Below are 22,742 nucleotides of genomic sequence, written 5' to 3'. Positions count from 1 at the left end.
CTTCTCATGAGGTGGCCAAAGTACTGGAATTTCAGCTTCAACATCAGTCCTTCCAAAGAAATCCCAGGGTTGATCTCCTTCAGAATGGACTGGTTGGATCTCTTTGCAGTCCAAGGGACTCTCCAGAGTCTTCTCCAACAGCACAGTTCAAAAGCATCCATTCTTCAGAGCTCAGCCTTCTTCACAATCCAACTCTCACATCCATACATGACTACTGGAAAAACCATAGCCTTGACTAGACGGACCTTAGTCGGCAAAGGAATGTCTCTGCTTTTGAATATGCTATCTAGGTTGGTCATAACTTTTCTTCCAAGGAGTAAGCGTCTTTTAATTTCATGGCTGCAGTCAGAACACTAGTTAATATCAATTACTTTAATTGCTTTCCCTTCTGATTTCGAGACAAACTGAGTCTTCATGCTAAACAAACACACATGGTAGGTTTTCTTTTTTAATATCTCTCTCTCTCACTAAATCATAAAACCGTTGAGGTCAGGGTTTTTATGTGGTTTTTTGTTTTGTTGTTATTTTTTTTGAATAAATCATTGGGTCTTGATAGCGACCAACATTTTAGGTGATTAAAAATATTTTTATGTGAATGAATGCATGGATAAATGAGTGAACTGGAAACGAGGATCTTTTCAGTTGAAACCGTTCAGAGAGATTACTGCGAGGGTTAATAATTTAGACTGAAAACAGGAATATTATGTAAGTAAGCAGGCAAGACACATTGCAACAACATACACATGCCTATAGAGGGCAGGTAGTTGCTATGCATCTATGGACACTTTATTTTTAGGCTTTTCAGTCTCGGTTTGGACAGATTAAATTTTAGAAAGAAAGGTATTATTTTAATCTTTTCTGTACTCTTTTATCCTGGATGACAGGATTTAAAGAATAAACAAGAGAAAACGTCTGTGCAGTCAGTGCCTGAGTGCTCAGCACATTTTCATCCTTTCTTTTCCTTCCTCATTTTATATGAGGAGGCTCGTGAATTTTAGTTTTAGGATTTCAAATTGACGAAAAGAACGTCGTGGAGATTCTGATTCATTCTATTAACCCATGACTCTCAAACCCAAGGGGAAAAAAATATCGCTGAAGACGGAGGGGGAGAAAGGAGGCGGAGCAAAGTAACTAAAGAAAGGCCGAGAGGAAGCTGTAGAAGGAAGTTCCTTTTTGGTAGGATTTGTGTTTTTTTTTAACCCCAGAGAGGCGTGACACCCTAACTGCCGTCGCGGGTCAGTTTCCCGGCAAAGCGCCCGCCCGCCCTGAATTTCCTCGCCAGCCCTCCCTACTTCCGCCCGGCGGTGCGCTGCCGGCAGCGGCCGCTGGGGGCGCCTCTGGGCCCGTGGCACTGAGGAGGCGGCGGCAGCGGCGGTTCTCCCAGCTTCGCCTCTCCTCCCAGACGGGCGGCGGCGGCGGCAAGCTGCACACGGAAAGGGCTCCCACCGCTCAGGCGAGCTGCAGCACAACCACTCCCCGCGGGCGGGCGGGGTCCGCGCTGCGGCCGCCGCCGCGCTCGGACCCAAGTTGCCGCAAGAAGACGCGGCGGCGGCCGGACCTCGGCACCCCCCGGCCGCGCCCCCGCGCCCAGCTCGCTGCTCGGGCCATGGGGCTGGGAGGGCCCGGGGCTCGACCGAGTTGAAGCGGCGGCGCCGACCCGCGCGCCCCTTGGGGCCGCCCCCGCACCCCGCTCGCCGGCGTCTGGCTCTCATGATGATGAAAAAGAAGAAGTTTAAGTTTAAGGTGGACTTCGAGCTCGAGGAGCTCTCCTCGGTGCCCTTCGTCAACGGGGTCCTGTTCTGCAAGATGCGGCTGCTGGACGGCGGCAGCTTCACCGCCGAGTCCCCCAGGTAACGCGCCCGCCGCGCCGCCCGCTGCTCCGGAGCAGCTGGAAGGGCAACATCTCTTGACGCAGCCCCTTTACTCCAGGAGGGCGGCCAGCCTCGTGGGCTTTTCTTTTCTCTAGGGACCAGTCTGAGTGTATCGATCTGCATAAAGTGCTTCGCAAATGGGTTTTGGGCTGGGCTAGCCACCTGCGCTCATGATTCCAGATGGTTCCTGGTATCTGCTCTTCCCTCCTCAGTTCTCCAGGAATGGGAGCGATGGTCAGAAGGGAGAGGATGCTTCTGGTTTCCCTTCAGACCTTTCCATGTTTGTGAGATGCAGAGTGGAACTTGAGCTGTTGTTAGAACAAAAATAACCCAAACTGCTCGAGTTCCAGGAGCGCTGGCTCTAAACAGAATCTTCCAGTGCATTTATTTAGCCTTTCTCTTTATGCCTGTCGGTTGCTAGAGGGCTCGGGCGCCCAGGATGCCCAGGCCTGGTCAGACTTGAGTCAAGTGTTCCCTGGAGACAGGACAAGTCTGTGTCTCATCTTAGAGCTGCGTGTCCAGTTACGCCCTAACACTCACTGAATGACCGGTCTTGAAGTGACCGCTAGTTGCTCTCAGTGTGGAGGACTTAGAAACCAGAAGCACAGCCCAGACCCTGTTCTCATTTGGGGTTTTTCTGTTTGGGTTTGTTTTTTCGTTTTATTGCTCTCATTTTGAAATGCGCCCCTGGGCCTCTCAGGGAGCGTTATTGGCGGATTACAGAATGAAGTCAGGAGTGGTAGTGTTCCTTGAGTCATGTCAGACTATTTGTAGGTTGACAGATCTCCTGTAGGTTAAGTATTCCGTAGGAAAAGAGAAAATTTGCGGAATTTTAAAATAGGAACTTTTAAGGAATAAGGCTTTTAGTTAATGCTTATTTTGTCATTAGTGCTGTACATGGACTTTATCCTAAAACATACTCTGTTTTCCTTTTGTCATCTCCATTAATTATGTAATGGAAATAATGTCCATGGGTTTGGAGTTGGGATGAGAAAATTGTCCAAGGTGGCAATATTGAAGCCTGTGAAAGCCAGAAAATGTAATTGTCTTGTTGACTAAAGCAAGAGAGTTATGAAGCAATATTGATTCTCAGAATTAAAAAAAAAAAAAAAGATCAGCTGAGGAGTTTTTTTAACTGTGTCTATGTGTTAGTCATTCAGTTGTGTCCAGCTCTGTGACCCCATGGACTGTAGCCCGCCAGGCTCTTCTGTACTTGGAATTCTCCAGGCAAGAATACTGAAGTGAATTGCCATTTCCTTCTCCAGGGCATCTTCTGGACCCAGGGATCAAGCCCAGGTCTTCTGCATTGCAGGCAGATTCCTTACTGTCTGAGCCACCAGGGAAGCCCCATTTTTTTTTTTTTTTAATTAAACTAATATGATGATACATCCACTGCAGTCATTTTGAACACACTGGTAAGAGAACAGTGTTACTCAGAATGGTGGAATAAACACTGTACCAGCTCTTAAGGTTGAAAGCCAAAGCCAATTTTTGAATGTTTCTGTAGGTGCAAGTGACAGTCTTACCCTGTCCTGTGACAGTCCCACCCCCCGGCTCCTGGCAGTTAGACCAGCTCTCCTGGCCCAGTGGTGACACCTGGTGGTCAGGGTACTTCTCTACTCCCTAGTATCTCCCTCATTGGCTTGATTCATACCAATTATGAATCAGTTATCCAGGTATTGTAAGCAGTCGTTTATTTGGCAAATATGAATAGGCTAAACCCTTTAAGTGGGCTTCCCAAATGGCATTAGTGGTAAAGATCCTGCCTGCCAATGCAGGAGACATAAGAGAAGTAGGTTCTATGCCTGTGTTGGGAAGATCCCGTGGAAGAGGGTGTGGCAGTCCACTCCAGAAGCCTTGCATGGGGAACCCCCATGGGCAAAGGAGCCTAGTGGGCTACAGTCCAGAGGGTCGCAAAGAGTCTGACACAACTGAAGCAATAGAACAAGCACGCACGCAAACCTTTTAAATATATTGTCTTCTCTCACTGCAAGCTTGTGAGGTAAGAATCCCCATTTTGTAGATGAATGAGCTAAGTTTCCCGAGGTCCCCACATCTGGTAAGTGAAATGCCAAAATTGGAATTCAGGTTTCAAGCAGATTAATGTCAGATAAAGTACAAAGTTGTGTGCTGTGCTGAATAGGGAGTTTCCCATTGTAGTTAACAAGCAAGGGGTGTGATTTGATTTGGAATTAGCAAGATCGGAAAAGAAAAAGTAGAGTATCCTGTATGAAATTTACCGCTTTCTTTTCCAACTAAAATGTGACTGTAGTCAAAGTCAGTTAGATTAAAAATAATGCTGTGTATAACCAACCAGACAACACCCATGTAGTTTAAAGGGAAGCGATTTATAATAAGGACCCTGTTCCTTATTAGGTAGAGGTAGCTGATATGAATCTAAGACCAAGAGTATGGAATGAGGCGGATCTGAACCTAAATCCTAGCTCCACCGTGGCAGATCTATAAAATAGAAATCATCGCTGGCTTATGTGGGTGTTGTGAGGATTTAGTAAGATGATGCACCTAAAACAGCTACCACAATGCTCTGGCACCTAACTGACATTTAAAGAGAAGACAAGGAGCTTATCTAAGAGGGTTTGTTTCCGTTACATGTTATACTTCTTTTCTCCTGGCGACTATGAAAATGTTGACTTGAAAAAGATAACCTCATTTTAGAAGAAAAAGAAAGAAAACCAGGAATACTTAAAGGATGTGAATTATTTAAAAATTGTGTAACTTTTTATTCGTGGATACCAGTCTAGGCAGTGAGTCTCTAAATAAATGCTAGATTTTAATTGTTTAAAAAATTACCTGTGCTTTGGAAAAAATCAAATATAGTTAACATCTAACATTTCTACCATAAAAATATTCATTGAATTACATAGAAAAGAGTTAACTTATCAGACCCATGACTGCTTTCCGTAGAAAGGCCTGCTTACAGTGTTTTTGTTGGCATCTGGGAACCTCAACAATCAATAGTTGCCTACACTGACATAAACCTTTAGAGTGGCTCATTGTGCCTGAACTACAGTGTGATTTGCGCTGAATACTTTCTGGGAGTCTGGGATTTTGGCCTGTGCTGGGCAGAGGATGCCCACATGACCCGCTCAGGGGAGGGGGGCGGGGGGGACCCTTAGGTACTGCATCTCTAATGAGCTTCCTTGGTATACACATGTGTTGTCCCAGTTTGATACCTGAGAAGCTGATTATTGGTGACTCCACTGGGAGAGAGCTCTTGGAAGCTTGCACTTGGCTTCTCAGGGCTTTGTTCCACACACTTTTCTCCTTTACTGATTCCATTTGTATCCTTTTGCTATAGTTTATCTTAGACATGAGTATGACTACATGCTGAGTCCTGTGAATCCTCCTAATGGATCACTGAGCCTGGAGATGGTTGTGGGCACCTCCTGATGGATGCATAAACCTACATAAACTAATAATTCATTTTGTTAAAGAAAAGCTTTGGAGGTACACAGCAAATTATAAATATACTTGGTTTTCTGCAAAAATTAAAGCTGTAGATCATTCATTGTTTACCAAATTTTAATTTTGCTTTTAACAAGTTTCTAGCTGTCACGGGCTATGAAAAGTACAACAGATATAAAAGCCCATGAGGCAGTTACCTCTACTTAAGAAAATTAGATCATACATGTATAATTGCTTGGCAGTAGGAGACAGTATGATTTAGTGCCTAATCAATGAGTCAGACAGTATGTGAATGTTGTTGAAATTCTGAAGGTAAAGAAAGGTAAAGGTTATGAAAACCACATCAGCTTTTCAGTTGTGCATGCTGGGAGGATGAATGAGTGTTGAGGAAGTGTGGGTGGGAGGACTGATTGAGCAAGTTGACGATAGGAGTTGGTGATAGATCAGCCTGATTGCTCAGAGAGTTCACATTAAAGTTCTAGCAGAATATAGAGACTTTGAGTGCCATTATAAAGAATTTACTTTCCACTGCTCATAGAATAAAAGTCGATCTAAGATTCTTACACTAAGTTGTAATGTGCTTAAAGTGCTTTTAAGCTGGTTGTTGGGCTGATGTTCTTTGTATTCAAATAGGAATAGATTAGAAATGAGGAGACAAATTACAAGTCTATTAAAATAACCCAGGCAAAGTGATTAAGAAAATGAACGCGGAGGCTTCTCATGTATTAATAAATCACTGATGAAACGATAATGCTATGGCAAATGACTTGATAACAAGACAGAGTAAAGAAGTCAAGAAAAATTTTGTTTCATTTTGTTGAGAGGAATATATATATATATATATATATATATATATTGTTAAGGAGGAGGTCAGTTGTATGTTTAACATACTGTATTGAGTGATAGCCTGATAAGCAGTTGGAGACATTTTTAGTGTGGATTTCTTAGGTTCTGGTAAGCCTGCTTACTGAATTTTTCATCTAGAATTTCCTTACATGATTTTGCCCTTTTAAAGGTTATTATTGTGTTCTGTGGAACAGAAGCAGGGAGGGAAGCTCAACAGGGAGGGAAATATATATATATGTGTATATATATGCGTGTGTATATATATATTATGTGTATATATATAACTGATTCCCCATTGTTATACAGCAGAAACCAACACAACACTGTAAAGCAATTATCCTCCAATAAAAAAAAAAGATTGTTATCAAAAATTATTCTTAAAAGGATCCAGCTTCTTAAAGAAAGTGTATCCAGTGAAGGGGCTTCCTAGGTGGCTCAGGGGTAAAGAACCCACTTGCCAGTGCAGGAGACATAGAAGACCCGGGTTCAACCCCTGGATTGAGAAGATCCCTGGAAGAAGGAAATGGCAACCTCTCCAGTCCTCTTGTCTGGGAATTCCCATGGACAGAGGAGTCTGGCGAGCTACAGTCTACGGGATCATAAAAAGGTTGTACACAACTTAGCGACTGAGCAACAACATCATCCAGGGAAGAGGTTAGGAAAAAATACAAAGATTAAAAGGTATTTATTTGTAATAAATGTTATTAAAATGATCAGTATAATGACCACTATAAAATTTATATACTATAAAAATACATTGTATGATTATAGTGATCTAATAAACTGAAGCCAAATTATTGCCTAATAAAATATTTTTGAAGATCTTTCAAAAAGACAGAATATTACATTAAAATCTTTTCAGAACACTCTTTGTAAAAGCATTCAAATCACTTTTGAGGTTTACTGAGACTATCAGAACAGATTTAATTTCTGGTCTGCTTTAATAAAGAATATAATAAGAAAATTTTCCTGTATGTTTTAGGATTTCCAAGTTTGCTTTATTTTTTTCTTTTGTGTGTGTGTGTGTGTGTGTGTGTGTGTGCTCATAGCTAAATATTTTTCTAAGTTTCACATGAACTTGCGGCAGAAAACCACGTGAATCCAGGGAGTGTCTGGGAAGCTAATGAGCACATCTGTATTGGATCTTTTACTTTGTAAACAAACTGAAGGGGTTTTTTTCTGTTTGGCCAGAGTATATTTTCATGTTTTCAAGATTTTAGTTCTCTGCACATTGTGTACTTCTTTTTAGTAAACTTTTCCCTTATTGCAAAAATAATACATACTCATGTGGAAAACTTAGAAGAGAAAAAGAACAAAAATTGCATATAAGTGAACCAACTAGAGATAATCACTATTATTAGTATTTTGATGTATAATCTAGGAGTCTTTATTGATCCACACACACACACATATACACACACACACACACCCTCCACACCCTTATCACGTACTTTATTTTTAAAACCAAAGTGCAGTCATACCATTCTTACATTCTTCTCATTTAATGATTCTTCCCATATCATTAAATATTCAATTAATTTATTTTTAATAGATGTATACCATTCCATTGTATAAATGTGTGCAGTTAGTTTGCTGAACAAAGCCCTTTTTGAAAGTCTTTCTTCTTTGCTTTTTTTAATTAACATTTTTATAAACACACTAAATTGAGCATCTTTAATGTCAAATTTTGCACACATCATTATTTTTTAAGGATTAACACTTAGAAATGAAATTATTGAGTCAAAGGGCATGTTTAAGGCTTTTGATTTATATATCAATATATTACTAACTTGGCCTTTGGTACATTAAATTGACTTTAAGATAAAAAAATTACTAATAAGTAGCAAATGCAAAAAATAACCAGCATTAGAAAATGCTCTTTGACCATATGGCACAAAATTATTTATACGCTGACCAGAAATGAGATTATCTGTTCATTTTATAGCAGTAGCTAGAACTTTACTTATGTGTCAGGAACTTTTCTGGGCTTCCCTGGTGGCTTAGACAGTAAAAGAATCTGCCTGCAATGCAGGAGACCCAAGTTCAATTCCTGGGTTGGGAAGATCCTCTGGAGAAGCGAATGGCAACGCACTCCAGTTTTCTTGCCTAGACTAGAATTCCATGGACAGAGGAGCCTGGTGAACTACAGTCCATGGGGTTGCAAAGAGTTGGACATGACTGAGCGACTAACACACACACACAAGAACTTTTCTAAGCCTTCACATCCTCAAAATAATCCTAGGAGGAAGGTACTGTTATTACATTATCACTATTACTACTGCTATTACTCTTGTTTTATTCCTAAGGAAACAGAAGCCAAAGAGGTGCTGAAAATGAACACAACTAGTAAGTGGCCAAGCAGGGAGTCAGTCTGGCTTCAGGGTATGCTGTTAGTCACAGAACTCTGCTGTCTCTCAATTTTTATGTTATGTGTTAAACATCTTATGTTTTATCAAACCAGTAATAATATATATAGTTTGTTTTCTGGATGCTAGTGTCAGAAAACTGGTTCCAGCGTGCCACACCTCTAAACAAGTCTTTAGACCTGGCTGTTTAGATTTGCCCAAAGTTATTGTATGTGGAAGATGAGAAACATAGTACTCAGGTACATAGTGGTTTTTTTTTTTCAAGGTGTGACTTTCCAGCTATAAATCCTCAAAACTGTTTCATTAGTGGATAGTTGTAAAATTGTTATTAATGCCATTTTACACTAGGAAGTTAATATTCACTATTGTATCACTGAGTCTTGCACGCTAGGCAGTTTACAAATATTTATATTGAAAGAATGCAGATATTTGGAGAAAAAAATCAATTATAGCTTTGCTAAGAATGACAAATACACAGATTCCCAAATTATATATATATAGGGAAGTCATATGGGGAAATCACTGCAGATGGTGATTGCAGCTGTGAAATTAAAAGACTTTTACTCCTTAGAAAGTTATGACCAACCTAGACAGCATATTAAAAAGCAGAGACCTTACTTTTTCAACAAAGGTCCGTCTAGTCAAGGCTATGATTTTTCCAGTAGTCATGTATGGATGTGAGATTTGGACTAGAAAGAAAGCTGAGCACCGCAAAATTGATGCTTTTGAACTGTGGTGTTGGAGAGGACTCTTGAGAGTCCCTTGGACTGCAAGGAGATCCAACCAGTCCATCCTAAAGGAGATCAGTCCTGGGTGTTGATTGGAAGGACTGATGTTGAAGCTGAAGCTCCAGTATTTTGGCCACCTGATGTAAAGAGTGGCCTCATTTGAAAGGCCTCATGTGAAGACTCATTTGAAAAGACCCTGATGTTGGGAAAGATTGAAGGCAGGAGGACAAGGGGATGACAGAGGATGAAATGGTTAGATGGCAACACTGACTCAATGGACATGAGTTTGGGTAAACTCCAGGAGTTGGTGATGGACAGGGAGGCCTGGCATGCTGCGGTTCATGGGGTCACAAAGAGTCGGACATGACTGAGCGACTGAACTGATGGGGAATAAATGCTGTTCTATATACACAGCTTATAAGAATTAGTATTCACTTTGGGGTGTCAGCCTTTGAGGGATATTATCAGGTAGAGATCCAGGGAACTATATTAAGATTCTGAGAGTGAGTTTCAGGAGAAAATGATGGTGTTCAAATACTAAGAAATGAGCATGTATATTTATATATTTTACATTCCTAATTTTATTTATTACAAAATCCCTTTTATAGAGGTAAAATCCTTTTTGCCTCCTACTGGGTTAGGATATATATCAAGTTCTGTAACATGTATATCTGAAAGATAACAAGTGGCTTAAACTATATAGAAATTTATTTTTCCACATATGAAGTCCAAGCTAATGTGTGGCTCTGATCTGTCAAGTTACCAGGGGCCCTGACTCTTTATCTTGTTGCTCTTTCAGGTCCAGGGTATTGTTCTCTTCCACAGGGACTAAGTTGGCTCACTCCACATCCGAATTCCAGCCACCGGGAAGGAGGAAAGGGGAAAGGGAGGTCTTTTTTGCTCACAGCCCATTGACCAGAACTTGAGCAGGAGAATACATCCAGCCCCAAGAAGGTTGAGAAATGTCATCTCTGCTGGGTGTCTGTTTACCCAGCAGAAGATTCAGTTATGATAAAGAGAAGAGGAAGACAGTTATCAGGGGACAGTTAGCTTCTGCCATTCTTCTCTTTTAAAGAAGACAAAGTTGATCTGCAGGAAAGCAACCTAATTTGTTCAAGGTCACACATGAATTAAATGAAAAATATTTGAAAGACTGTGCCATAAAGAGAGAACAGACTTACGCTGGGTAGATCAGAGAAGAGAACCAAGGACCAGTGGGGAAATGTTAAAGACGGCATGTTTCTATTCAATATAATAACAGAAAATATAATCTCCAACATTTAAAGGAATACAGTAGTGTCAGGAACGTTATCCTTCATTAGAAGGATGGGTGACCCTAGATGAATCTTACAGCTCTAACTCCAGGATTTCTATCATACAGGACCCCAGAAAGTTTGTTCAGGGTCCTGTATGATCTTATGGAAGAACCCAGAGGAACTTTTTGGCCAACCCAATATGATTAAGTGTTCAATTTTATTTCCTAATAAACTGCTCTTCCTATGTGTGCCAAATGTGTGTGTGTTTCTGTCTCCTTGATCCTCTTTCCTATTTTCACCTCTTCTTTACCATTCTTTTAGTTGATTGAAATTCCAGGCCTTCTTCAAGATCTAGATCAAATGTCTGATCGATCGGCTTTATGCCCACATCTGTCCCAGACTACAGTCCACCCACTGCTTTTCTCCAATATTATTTCACATACTGTGTTCTTAATAAATAGTTATTATTTGTTGAATAAATAAAATCTTTTCTCACCATCCCCAATATGATTTCACCTCTTACTCAATTCCTATAGTTCTTGTTTCTACCATTCATTTCACCCAAATTCATTCCTTTAATTACCTGTAAAGAGTTCTATGAAGTGTAAAATATTCAGTTGTTGTCCTGTTGCTAAGTTGTGTCCGACTCTTTGCAACCCCATGGATGCAGCACGCCAGCCTTCCCTGCCTTTCACTATCTCCTGGAGTTTGCTCAAACTCACGTCCATTAAGTCAGTGATGCCATCCAACCCTCTCATCTTCTGTTGCCCCCTTCTCCTCCCGCCCTTAATATTTCCCAGCATCAGGGTTTTTTTCCAGTGAGTCAGCTCTTCTCATGAGCTGGCCGGAGTACTGGAGCTTCAACTTCAGCGTCAATCCTTCCAATGAATATTCAGGGTTGATTTCCTTAAGGATTGACTGGTGTGATATCCTTGCTGTTCAGGGGACTCTCAAGAGTCTTATCCAGCACCACAGTTCAAAAGCCTCAGTTCTTTAGCGCTCAGCCTTCTTTATGGTCTGACTCTCACATCTGTACATGACTACTGGAAAAACCATTGCTTTGACTAGACCTTTGTTGGCAAAGTAATGTCTCTGTTTTTTAATGTGCTGTCTAGGTTTGTCATAGTTTTTCTTCCAAGGAGCAAGTGTCTTAATTTCATGGCTACGGTCACCATCCTTAGTGATTTTGGAACCCCCCAAAAATAAAATCTCTCACTGCTTCCACTTTTCCCTCTTCTGTTTGCCATGAAGTGTTGAGACTGGATGTCATAATCTTTGTTTTATGAATGTTGAATTTTAAGCCAGCTTTTTCACTCTCCTCTTTACACTCATCAAGAAACTTTTTAGTTCCTCTTCTCTTTCTGCCATTAGATTGGTATTATCTGCATATCTGAGGTTGTTGATATTTCTCCCGGCAATCTTGATTCCAGCTTGTGCTTCAGCCAGCCAGGCATTTTGCATGATGTACTCTGCTTATAAGTTAAATAAATGGGGTAACAAAATACAGCCTTGACGTACTCCTTTCTCAATTTGAACCAGTCTGTTATTCCACATCTGGTTCTTGCTTCTTGACCTGCATACAGGTTTCTCAGGAGGCAGGTAAGGTGATCTAGTATTCCCATCTCTTGAAGAATTTTCCAGTTTGTTGTGATCCACACAGTCAAAGGCTTTAGTGTAGTCAGTGAAACAGAAGTAGGTGTGTGTTTAACATTCCCATCTCCTTAGTAGAAATAAATGTGTGTTTACACGTTCCCGTCTCTTTAGTAGAAATAAATACAAGAAAGGGTAGGAAAAGTGTTTACCTGGTTTGTTTTGGGTAGGAGGAGTGTCAGAGGAAGTATCATAGAAGATAATTCCTTAGCAAGATTTTGAAAAAAGCCTCACTGGAGAATAAATGGGACAGTAGAAGGAACACTGTGCACAGTGGCAAGGAACAGCAGCATGGTGTGTGCTGGAAGCCCTGTGCGTATAGTGGTTATTACTGCTGCCACATAGGAAACAGGAGAGAGTGGGCTTGCTTGGATACTGCAAGGTCCAGGGAACTAAGAGCAGAGGAGTGACTTATGCAAAGTTAGTAGGTTAGCCTAGGGCTGGAGTTTAAGAGAATTCTCATCTGATGACCTTAGCTTTCTCAGTAGGAATCCAAAAAGATGAGGGATATGAGGATAATGATTAAAGACCAGAAAAGCTTCTATAAGGAATAGGAGAGGTAGATGATCAAAGACAAGGTCCAACTGAAATTTCAAACATGAATTTTAGTGATGGCAACATGCATGTTCGTGCATCTTTCTCTGGAGAAAGTCTAGAGAGTGGGCAAGGTCCCGTGTATAGGTGTTACTGAAATGGTGTGAGGATAGGCATAAGGCAAAGGACGCTGGGTCTAGGATGTTGGGTTATTGGCATAATGTTAAAACAGCCAGAGAATAAGAGTGTTACATAGCCAGATGTCATGTGCCTCATGTTGGAAGTAGTAGAGTTGGAGCCTGTAAGTAGCACCAAGGATTTGGGAAAATGCTCGCACTGCCTCCCGTGGAAGACGGGATTGGAGAATAAATACCTACCCTATAGGGCTTCCACACAAGTGGTGTGCTCAGGAGACAGCCAGGGTTCACTTAGGCAGTGGACTGTTAAGTGGAGAGAATGTAGGAGTTTGTTTAGCCCTGGAACCAGGGTTTCATGTGATGTGGTAGAATAAGTTGGGGGAGAGAACATTCTGAAGATGTAGGGAGAATAAAGTGACCAGGACTTGCACTGTAGTCTCCCTGTGCATTAGAGGAATGAAAGGTATACACAGAATGGAATGGCTTTAAGATTTCCAGTATGGGTATAAAATAAATTAGGATTGTATCCAAGGACGAGGTAATACAGGACACGTTCCCCAGCTTCTCCTTCTAGGAGAGCAAGAATGAGGCCATGTTAGGTCATGCCTTTTACTACCTAGGAGTCCTTGCCTGCTTTTATTGTCTGTGTCTCTGTCTGACACCCTCCATATAAAAATTTAGTCTTCATCCACACTGATCTTTTCACTCTGATTTCAGAGAACAAACTGTTCTTTCTTTTAGATGCCAAGTCATTTCCCTTTGAGCCTATCTTCATCTAACTTTTTTCTCTCCCTCTCTGTACAATCTTGATCCAAATTTTATTTTTTTAATTTTAAATTTATTTTTAATTCGAAGATAATTGCTTTACAATGTTGTGTTGGTATCTGCTATCCAACAGTGTGAATCAGCCATAAGTATACATATATCCCTTTCCTCTTGAGTTGACCCATACTTTATGAAAGAATAATCTGCATTTGCCATCTCAAGTGTTCTTCTCCCCTCAACCCCACACTATGAATTCTACTCCAGCTCTTAGCAGAAATCATCCTTGCTCATTTTATCAACCATGTCTAATATCTAGTCATTGTTTTCTCATTTGTACCTTTGTGCTCTATTCTCAACTCTGTGATAATTAGCTATTTCTTGAAACTTGACGATCTTGGTATCCAGGAACCTTTTTTTCTACTTTAACCTCCCATTTCTCTTGATTCCTTCACTGAATTCTGTGAGGGCACTTCTACCTACCCTCCTTTTTTAAAAGCAAACTTTTAAGAGCAGTATTAGGTTCACAGCAAAATTGAATGAAAGTACAGAGTTCCTGGGTATCCCTTGCCTCCAGGCATGCACGCACATACACACGTGCACACAGCCTGCCCTGCTGTAAACGTCACACACTTGAGTGGTACATTTGCTGCAGGTGAAGAACCTGCATTGGCACATTATCATCACCCAAAGTCTATGGCTTGAATTAGGATTCACTCTTGGTGTATAGGGAGAAGGAAATGGCAACCCACTCCAGTATGCTTGCCTGGAGAATCCTATGGACAGAGGAGCCTGGTGGGCTGCTGTCCATGGGGTCGCACAGAGTTGGACACAGCTGAAGTGACTTAGCATGCCTGCATGCATTGGAGAAGGAAATGGCAACCCACTCCAGTGTTCTTGCCTGGAGAATCCCAGGGACAGAGGAGCCTGGGGGGCTGCCGTCTATGGGGTCGCACAGAGTCGGACACGACTGAAGCGACTTAGCAGCAGCAACAGCTCGGTGTATAGTTGGAGTCATATAGCAGGTAGCCATATTCAGATTCAGTAAGTAGACTTCTTTCATTTAGTAATACACATTCAGGATTCTTCCATGTCTTCATGACTTGACAGCTCATATCTTTTTCCCAGTGAATAATATTCTGTTTTCTTGGCATACCATCGTTTATCTATTCACCTGCCATTCGCTGTGTGATTCCACTCACATGGTACCTAGAGTGGTCACATCTACAGAGACGAAGTAAAATGATGGTTGCTGGGGCTGTGGGGAGGGAGGATTGGGAGTTTTTGTATAATGGTTGTGGATTTCAGTTTTACAAAATGAAAGGGGTTTTTGGATATTTGGTGCACAACAGTATGAATATATTTGAAACTATTGAACTTAAAAGTGGTTAAGAAAGTACATTTTGTTATGTATTTTCCCACACTTTAAAAACATAAATAAATATCTTACACCTCCCCCCCCCCATTTTTATTAGGCCAGGCTGATTATTTACATGTTAGTACGTTCAAATAAGAGCTTTCCACAGTTTGTCATGTTCCACGCAGTCAAAGGCTTTAGCCTAGTAGTTTGACTGTGAATGACTGCGTGAAACATGACAAACTGTGGAAAGCTCTTAGAGAGATGGGAATACCAGACTATCTTACCTGTCTCCTGAGAAACCTGTGTGTGGGTCAAGAAGCAAGTTAGAACCCTGTATAGAACTGATCCGTGCAAGATCAAGAAAGGACTCTGCCAGGGCTGTCTGCTATCACCCTGTTTGTTTAACCTATACACTGAGTCCATCATGAGAAATGCCAGGCTGGATGAATTACAAGCAGGAATCAAGATAGATGGGAGAAACATCAACACCCTCAGCTATGCAGATGACACCAATCTCATGGCAGAAATCGGAGAGGAACTGAAGAGCCTCTTGATGAGGGTGAAGGAGAAGAATGGAAGAACCAGCTTAAGACTAAATATTGAAAAAAACTAAGATCATGGTATCTGGCCCCATTACTGGCAAGGCAAATAGAAGAGGAAAAGTGGAAATAGTGACAGATTTCCTCTTCTCGGGCTACAAAGTCACTGCAGATGGTGACTGCAGCCTTGAAATCAGAAGACAGTTGCTTCTTGGCAGGAAAGCGATGACAAACCTAGACAGTGTGTTGAAAAGCAGAGACATTACTCTGCTGACAAAGGTCTGTATAGTCAAGGCTATGGTCTTTCCAGTGGTCACATACGGTTGTGAAAGCTGGACTATAAAGAAGGCAGAACGCCAAAGAATGATGCCTTTGAACTGTGGTGCTGGAGAAGACTCCTGAAAGTCCCTGGACAGCAAGGAGATCGAAGCAATCAATCTTAAGGGAGATCAACCCTGAATATTCGCTGGAAGGATTGATGCCGAAGCTGAAGCTCCAGTATTTTGGTCATCTGATATGAACAGGCCACACATTGGAAAAGTCTCTGATGCTAGGAAAGATTGAGGGCATCATAGGATGAGATGGCTGGACGGCATCACTGATGCAGCGAACATGAACTTGGGCAAACTTTGGGAGATGGTAAGGGACAGGGAGGCCTGGTGTGCTGCAGTACATGGGATCACAAAGAGTTGGACACAACTGGGCAACTGAGCAACAAAAATATTCAAATAGTGGAGAAGGAAATGACAACCGACTCCAGTATTCTTGACAGGATGATCCCATGGACAGAGGAGCCTGGAGGGCTCCAGTCCATGGGGTTGCAAGAGTTGGACGCAACTGAAACTGAGCACACATTCAAATTGAAAGTATTAAAAAGAAGATTTTCTCTTTTTAAAAATTTATAATTTAGGGAAATGTTGCCCTGAATTTTCTGCAATAGCATTGATGAGTATGTTCAGCCATTCTACCAACTAATATGATTTAACAAAATACAGACCTGGGTTTATATAGTAATTTTTATCTAACAGTTTTAGGAAAGTCTCTCTTTCCCCCCAACTTGGATTTCTGCTTATGTAAGCCATTATTTTTGCTCCTAAGTCTTAAAGATATATCTTACTTGTTGCTCATAGTATTTTACAAGAAAAAAAATTCTGTAAAATACTATGTATAATGCTTACTTTCATCTTTTGTGTTAGCACTTTCCATCATTTCAAATGATATATTCTTTATAATAATCATTACTGTAAACATAGGGATAAAGTATAATTTTTACCACCCAGGAGCATGAAGTTTAGTGGGAAATACTGACACATGCAATATAGGGCAGAATGACAAAGTCCAGAGTAGCAGTAAATACAGTAAATAAAATTGTATGGCAGTTCAGAGGCAAAGGGAGCTATTAATTCTTACTGAGAAGGTAGAGAAGACTGCTTAGAAGAGGTAGCATATGCGCTGAGCTTTGAAAGATTAGTAGGATTTAACCAACAGGAGTTGGGGGAAAGGGATGAAAATGTCATTTTGACTCTTAATAATATTTTGACTTGTGTTTATTATCAAAAACTATTTTTAAGAGTGATACATCAATACTGGTCAATACTGAGGGTTTCCCCAGTGGCTCCACAGTCAAGAATCCTCCTGCAGTGCAGGAGATACAGGAGACACAGGAGACACGGGTTCAGTACCTGGGTTAGGAAGATCCCCTGGAGAAAGGAATAGCTCCCCATGCCAGTATTCTTGTCTGGAGAATCCCATGGACTAAGGAACCTGGTGGGCTACAGTCCACAGGGTTGCAAAGAGTCGGACACGACTGAAGGGACTCAGCGCGCACACACACACACACCTCAATACTGAATCTTCATCAAGAAAGCATTTTTATGTGCAACTGCTTTAAAAAACACTGGTAATTCTTCAAATGTTAAACAGTTACCATATGATCTAACAGTTCCATTAATGTACCCCAAGAGAAATGAAAACATGTCAACACAAGTTTGTTCTGTAAAATACTATGTACAGTGAACCCTTGAACGACATGGGGCATGAAGGTTAGGAGTGCTTGCCCTGTGCACGATGAGGCCAAACTAAAACTCTGAGTTAAAAGCAGGAAAAGGCTTATTGCGGGGCCATGTAAGGGGGTGGGTGGCCCATGTCCCCAAACCCCAAATTCCTCCAAAGGTTTCAGCAAAGCCTTTCTAAAGGTTCAGTGAGAGGGGCGTGGTTAGTTGTTGCAAACTTCTTGGTATAGAAATCCTTTGTTCTTGAAGCTGTCCAGGTAGGTTGGGTTGCAATGTTTTTGTAAACCTAGGGCAAAACAAATATTATTCTCTATTCTGCAACTTTTTATCTCTGTGTGAATGGACTCTTAAAGATCAGTACCTGAGAATGAGCTATCCTGTATATTTTAGGTAACAGGCAACATGGTTTTTACAAAAGGTGCAGAGCCAGCATGACTAAGCACAGGCAACAAAGCACACGTGTTAAAGCAGAAGGAACAGATCTAATATGGAGTCAGATTGGGTTTTTTTTTTTTTCTATTACATGCAGAGTCTGCACAGCCAAAGACCCACCTATAGTAGTCAGCTCTCCTATCCTCTATGTCCACAGTTCTGCATTCTGAGATTCAGCCAGGCATAGATTGTGTAGCACTGTAGTATTTACTGTTGAAAATAGCTGTTTGTAAGTGGACTCAAACGATGTTCAGAACTATCTTATCCAAACTATACATCAATTTTTCATTATTTATAATAACCAAAAAATCCAAATATCCCCACTGTGTGTCAGCTAATGAAGATAAGTGAAATGTGGACTGTCCATACAGGGAAATATTACTTGGCAATGTGAAGAAAGTCCCAGTACATGCTGCAACATGGATGAAACTTTTAAACTTTGTACTAAGTGAAAGAAGCCAGTCACAAAAGACCACCTGTTATATGTTTCCATTTATATGAAATGTCCAGAATAGGCAAAGTCTGCAGAGACAGAAAGTAGATTAGAAGTTGCGTAGGTTTGGGAGGTTGGAGGGAAATGAGTACTGACTACTCATGAGTATGAGGTTTTTTTTCCCAAAGTGATGAAAGTGTTCAAAACTTTATTTTAGTGGTGGTTTCACACTCTATGACTATACTAAGAAACCATTGAATTGTACTTTTAAATGAGTGAATTGCATAGTGTGTGAATTATATTTCAATAATGGTATTCTTAAAAGCATTTTCTGACAAAACTCCATTAAGCCAATCTAATTAACTCCTCAGACAGTTTTCTATATCAGCTTATTCTTTCATTTAACAAATATCTATTGTGTGTGTGTGCGCCAGGCACTATTCCATGCAATTGAACTATTTCTGTTCTCACTTCACTTTTTATTTTGTGAAATTATTTTCTTTGGTTTTTATTCTCTGTATATTTTACAGTGAACATGAGGTATAAATCAACAGCAAAGATTATAATAGCTATCTTAATTTATATTAATCTGCCATAATCTGTATAGTAGCTATTATTTTTATTAAGTCCCAAATTTTCAGGATCAGATTTTACATTATTTAATTTTGTTAAGAATTTTTAATTTTTGTGGCAATTTACAGTTAAGAACAGTCTGTATCTTGTGTTATTTAGCCAGTGAGTTATTTCCGCTAACTTTATGTTTATATTGTTGCTACCATTAGTATTCATTATGAGTTGGAGAAAAGACTTGTAAAATTTTTCTTTCTTAGCTAATAGAACACAAAAGTTTGAGCATTACTTTCCCACTTTGTATTGTGGTTTAGGGATCAAAATTGTTCAAAGTCAACAATATATCCTGCTCTGTGGTAGGAGAAGAATGGACCTGATGAGCAGGACCACAGAACCATAAATATGGATCGTATTAAGAACATGGTGGCTAGGTGGTGGAGCAGAACAGAAAACATTTGGGGCCTGTATTTAAGGACAAGACTGCTTTGGAGGTCAGATTTTGGCAGGCCTGGGGTGCCATTCTGTGAAGACTAGGCTTTATTCTGTCGGCAATATGACCTTGAATCCCCTTTTTTTCTGATTCTAAAATTAAGATTTCTGTAGAACATTTGGAAAAAGACTTAAAATTATGAAGGAGAAAATGTTACCCATCAGAGAGAATCATTGTTAACATTTTGAAATATACCTTTCTAGTTTCTTCTAATTCAGTTTTTACACAATTGAAGCCAGATTACATACAGTCTTTTATCCCACTTTTTTTTAAACTGAACATTATAAGCATTTTCCTTGTTATGAAATGTCTCTAGAAAAAAATAAACTCTTTAGCATGTTATTTTAGTAGTGCCATACACTGTATTCTTTTATGAATGGGCTGTATATTAAGTAACAATTCTGTTTTGGATATTCCTATTAGTTCCAGTTTATGCCTTCTCTTGACAGTACCAGGTTCTTTCTTGTGAATATCTGAATGTGAGGTGCAAGCAAGGTGTGTGATAGGCAGCTGAGAATTTGTCTAAAACTGAGCACAGTAGTCAGAAGTTCTTTCATACCTAGATCTTAGGATAGTCCATATGGGCAAGATAATTAAACCTGAGATAGCCTATAGAACAAAACACAAGAGTCAAAGGATAGAACTTTGGTAGAAGAAGATATAATGAAGACAAAGGAGAACAAAACACTGGACAGGATTTAACATCACAGAGGCTAAACAAGAAAAAAAAAAAAACAAAAAACTTGAGGAGAGGGTGTTCAGCCCTGCCCTAGAGTGGAGAGATGGAGTCATGTGAGAGCTGTACTCTTGATTTGATGGTCAGCAAGTATTTGGTGAACTTTTTTCATACATTATTGAGGCATAATTGATATAACATTATATTAGCTTTAGATGTACAACATAATCATTTGGTATTTGTCTGTGCTACAAAGTGATTACCACATCAGTTTAGATAACATTCATCATCATACAGTTACAGAAAACCTTTTTTTCTTGTGATGAGAACTTTTAAGACCTACTCTCTTAGTAGCTTTCCAATATGCAGTACAGTATTGTTAATTGTAGTCACTATGACCTCATGACTTATTTATTTTATAACTGAAAGTTTGTACATTTTGATCCCCTCACCAATTTCACCCACCCACATATCAGTGAGAGCATATACTATTTGTCCATATGTCTCTGACTTATTTCACTTAGCATAATACCCTTGGGGTCCATCCATGCTGTCAAACAATGGCAATATTTCCATCTTATTTTTGGCTAATATTCCATTGTGTGTGTGTGTGTTTCACATTTTTCTTTATGCATTAAATTGATTGATGGACACAGGTTGTTTCTGTATCTTGTCTATTGTAAATAATCCTACAATGGACATGACAGGGGACTGCGTATGCAGATATCTTTTAGAGTTAGTATTTCCTTTTTTCCCTCCTCCCCAGATAAATACCCTGAAATGGAATTGTTGGATCATATGGTAGTTCTGTTTTTGATTTTTTAAAGAACTCCTCACTGTTTTCTATAGTGGTTGTACCAGTTTACACTCTCACCAGCAGTGGACAAGGGTTCTCTTTTCTCCATACGCTCATCAACACTTGTTATTTCTTGTCCTTTTTGATGATAGCCATTCTAACAGTGGTTTTGGTTTGTAGTTCCCTTATGATTAGTGATGTTCAGCATTTTTTCATGAATCTGGATGTCTTTGGAAAAATGTCTGTTGAGATCCTCTGCCCACTTTTTAATTGGATTGTTTGGTTTTAATCAGATTCCGTGTGTGTTTTTTTTACATTTTGGGTATCAATTCATTACCAGATATGATTTGCAAATATTTTCTCTCTTCATTCTGGAAGTTGTCGTTTCATTTTGTTGATAGTTCCCTTTGCTGTGCAGAAGTTTTTTAGTTTAATGTAGTCCCATGTGCTTATTTTTGCTTTTATTTCCTTTTGCTTTTGGTGTTAAATCAAAAAGTCATGGGCAAGACCAATGACAAGGAGCTTACCACCTGTTTTCCTCAATAATGTTTAGGGTTTCATGTCTTACATTCAGTTTAATCCAATTAGAGTTAATTTTTATGTATGGTGTAAGATAGTGGTCTGGTTGCCTTCTTTTGAATGTGACTATTAAGTGCTTCGGAGAAGGCAATGGCACCCTACACCAGTACTCTTGCCTAGAAAATCCCATGGAAAGAGGAGCCTAGTAGGCTGCAGTCCATGGGGTCGCTAAGAGTCGGGCATGACTGAGCGACTTCACTTTTACTTTTCACTTTCATGCACTGGAGAAGGAAATGGCAACCCACTCCAGATGGAGAATCCCAGGGACGGGGAGCCTGATGGGCTGCCTTCTGTGGGGTCACACAGAGTCAGACACAACTGAAGCGACTTAGCAGCAGCAGCAGCAGCATCCAATGCTTCCCTGGAAGCTCAGCTGGTAAAGAATCTACCTGCAATGCAGGAGACCCCAGTTCGATTCCTGGGTCAGGAAGATCCCCTGGAGAAGGGATAGACTCCCCACTCCAATATTCTTGGGCTTCCCTGGTGGCTTGGACAGTAAAGCATCCTACTGCAATGCAGGAGACCTGGGTTTGATCCCTGAGTTGGGAAGATCCCATGGAGGAGGGCATGTCAACCCCACTCCAGTATTCTTGCCTGGAGAATCCCATGGACAGAGGAGCCTAGCAGGCTACAGTCCATGGGGTTGCAAAAAGTTGGACATGACTGAGCGACTAAGAACAGCAAATCCAGTGATAAACTTGGGAGAGTAGTTTTATTGGAGTCATAGGAATAGATGCCAGGTTTTAAGGGATTCCCTGTGGCTTCCCTTGTGACTTCCCTTACATGGCTTCCACTGTGGCTCAGCTGGTAAAGAATCCACCTGCAATGCGGGAGACCTGGGTTTGATCCCTAGGTTGGGAAGATCCCCTGGAGAAGGGAAAGGCTACCCACTCCAGTATTCTGGCCTGGAGAATCCCATGAATTGTAGTCTGTGGGGCAACTTTCACTTTCACTTTTGAGGGATTAGGGAGTAAGCATGTGGTGAAGTGAGTGTAATTTTTTTTATTTTTGCGAAGTTTGTTAATGAAGAGAAGGAGAAAAGTGGAATTAGATAAAGGAGGGGAAACAGGAACAAACGATTTTATGTTTTTATTTTTAGGATAGAGATATGAAAATGATTATAGGTTGGGGCAAAAGAATAGTGTAAAAGACAATAGGGGTACAAATATTAAAAACAAACCCAAGACTGAAAGTCTTTCTTTTGTCTTAAAGAAAAATATTTTTTTTTCTGTCCTGAAACCTATTTACTGGTTTCAGAAGAAATTCTAGGGCTTTTAGT

General features: G+C 40.4%; 1 protein-coding gene across 1 annotated transcript in view; it reads left to right on the top strand.

The window, feature by feature from the left end:
- The first annotated feature begins 1,687 nt into the window (after positions 1-1,687).
- FAM102B (family with sequence similarity 102 member B) overlaps positions 1,688-22,742 on the top strand; it is a 79,454-nt gene continuing 58,399 nt past the window's right edge. Inside the window, exon 1 of the mRNA XM_040232173.1 lies at positions 1,688-1,850. Coding sequence (XP_040088107.1) covers positions 1,711-1,850 — 140 coding nt within the window. The 5' untranslated portion in view covers positions 1,688-1,710. The remainder of the gene's footprint in view (positions 1,851-22,742) is intronic.

The sequence above is a fragment of the Oryx dammah genome, unplaced genomic scaffold (genome assembly GCF_014754425.2).
Source record: "Oryx dammah isolate SB20612 unplaced genomic scaffold, SCBI_Odam_1.1 HiC_scaffold_28, whole genome shotgun sequence".
NCBI classification, from domain to species: Eukaryota; Metazoa; Chordata; class Mammalia; order Artiodactyla; family Bovidae; genus Oryx; species Oryx dammah.
Note: the sequence above shows the minus strand (reverse complement) of the source record. Positions and strands in the feature narration are given on the sequence as shown.